Consider the following 1,149-nt stretch of genomic DNA (forward strand, 5'->3'; position numbering starts at 1 on the left):
GGTTTTAGATTTTGAAGAAGTTTTGCAAATTCTTTAATTGATCTTTTTCTATTGTAGCAGATCCCGGAGCAGGGCGTGGGGGTTGACGGTGAGCTCAATGTTGCAGTTGATTTCGTTGCACCTGAGTCGCCGGGTCGGTACACTTCTTATTGGAGAATGGCTTCCAGTTCTGGTGCTAAATTTGGACAACGTGTTTGGGTTCTGATCCATGTAAAATAGCAACGCCCTCTAGCTTTTTTTTTCTCGAATTCTTCTTCTTTCCATGAAGATTCATTTCTCCTGTGTCAAATTTCTTTACTTGATCATTTCAATGTGAATACATACAGGTTGATGCATCCTTGAAGGACTCTGTTGTGAACGTGTTCCATGGATTGAACTTAAACGCTTCTCCTGATGAAGGTAGCTTGAAAGAGTTTGAACCACGTAACGAGCCTGATCAATATGACGGCCCTGTTCTGGAAACCGTCACACCCGTTGCTGATTTGAAACCGAAAGTTGAAGAATCCAAAGCCGTTGAAAAGGAGGACTTGCTGATTGGAGAAGCTCGTCCCGTTTCTCCTCGTAAACTTGATCCCTCGTCTTCTGCACATCACATCATCGACCTCACAGAGCCTGCAGCCCCTGCTGAGGGATCACTCGGAGGTTCCTCTACAAAGCACGAGGAATCGAATGATGCTGAGCGAGCACTGCTCGAGGAACTCGACGGGAAGAATGAGGTGGAGCAAGGCCTGCTCAAGGAACTCGAGGAGATGGGTTTCAAGGAAACCGATCTGAACAAGGAGGTCTTGAGGCAGAACAAGTACAACCTGGAGCAGTCGGTCGATGCCCTTTGTGGAGTCTCGGAGTGGGATCCGATCCTCGAAGAACTCCGGGAGATGGTACGTCTGTCGTGACATATCACGGTTTGAGAAACCAAAACGAAATCTTTCGATTCAACCGGGATTTTCTGTTGTTGCAGGGATTTCGTGACAGTGAGACGAACAAGAGACTGCTGGAGAAGAACAACGGAAGCATCATGCGGGCGGTGATGGATCTTCTGACAGGCGACAAGGCTTGAACTTTTGTCAGGAACGCTCACAAGTCTCTTGCCTTTGTCTAAAAGATATGTTTGATAAATAAGCCTCTCTCTCTCTCTCTCTCTCTCTCTCT

At 46.8% G+C, this 1,149-nt stretch overlaps 1 protein-coding gene across 1 annotated transcript; it reads left to right on the forward strand.

Moving 5' to 3' along the window:
• The first annotated feature begins 39 nt into the window (after positions 1-39).
• Positions 40-1,146, forward strand: LOC104815519 (protein NBR1 homolog). Its single transcript, XM_010543934.2, has 3 exons — positions 40-210; positions 327-878; positions 959-1,146. The coding sequence occupies exons 1-3, from the start codon at positions 157-159 to the stop codon at positions 1,055-1,057; spliced, it is 705 nt and encodes a 234-aa protein (XP_010542236.1). The 5' UTR covers positions 40-156; the 3' UTR covers positions 1,058-1,146.
• Positions 1,147-1,149: the final 3 nt, after the last annotated feature.

The sequence above is a fragment of the Tarenaya hassleriana genome, unplaced genomic scaffold (genome assembly GCF_000463585.1).
Source record: "Tarenaya hassleriana unplaced genomic scaffold, ASM46358v1 Cleome2398, whole genome shotgun sequence".
NCBI lineage: Eukaryota > Viridiplantae > Streptophyta > Magnoliopsida > Brassicales > Cleomaceae > Tarenaya > Tarenaya hassleriana.

Excerpts from the sequence above, each read along its gene's own strand:
- LOC104815519 (XM_010543934.2), top strand. The coding sequence starts at position 157 with ATGGCTTCCAGTTCTGGTGCTAAATTTGGACAACGTGTTTGGGTTCTG. Across the intron at positions 211-326 it reads GTGTTTGGGTTCTGATCCAT|GTTGATGCATCCTTGAAGGA; the intron begins GTAAAATAGCAA and ends GAATACATACAG. Across the intron at positions 879-958 it reads TCGAAGAACTCCGGGAGATG|GGATTTCGTGACAGTGAGAC; the intron begins GTACGTCTGTCG and ends CTGTTGTTGCAG.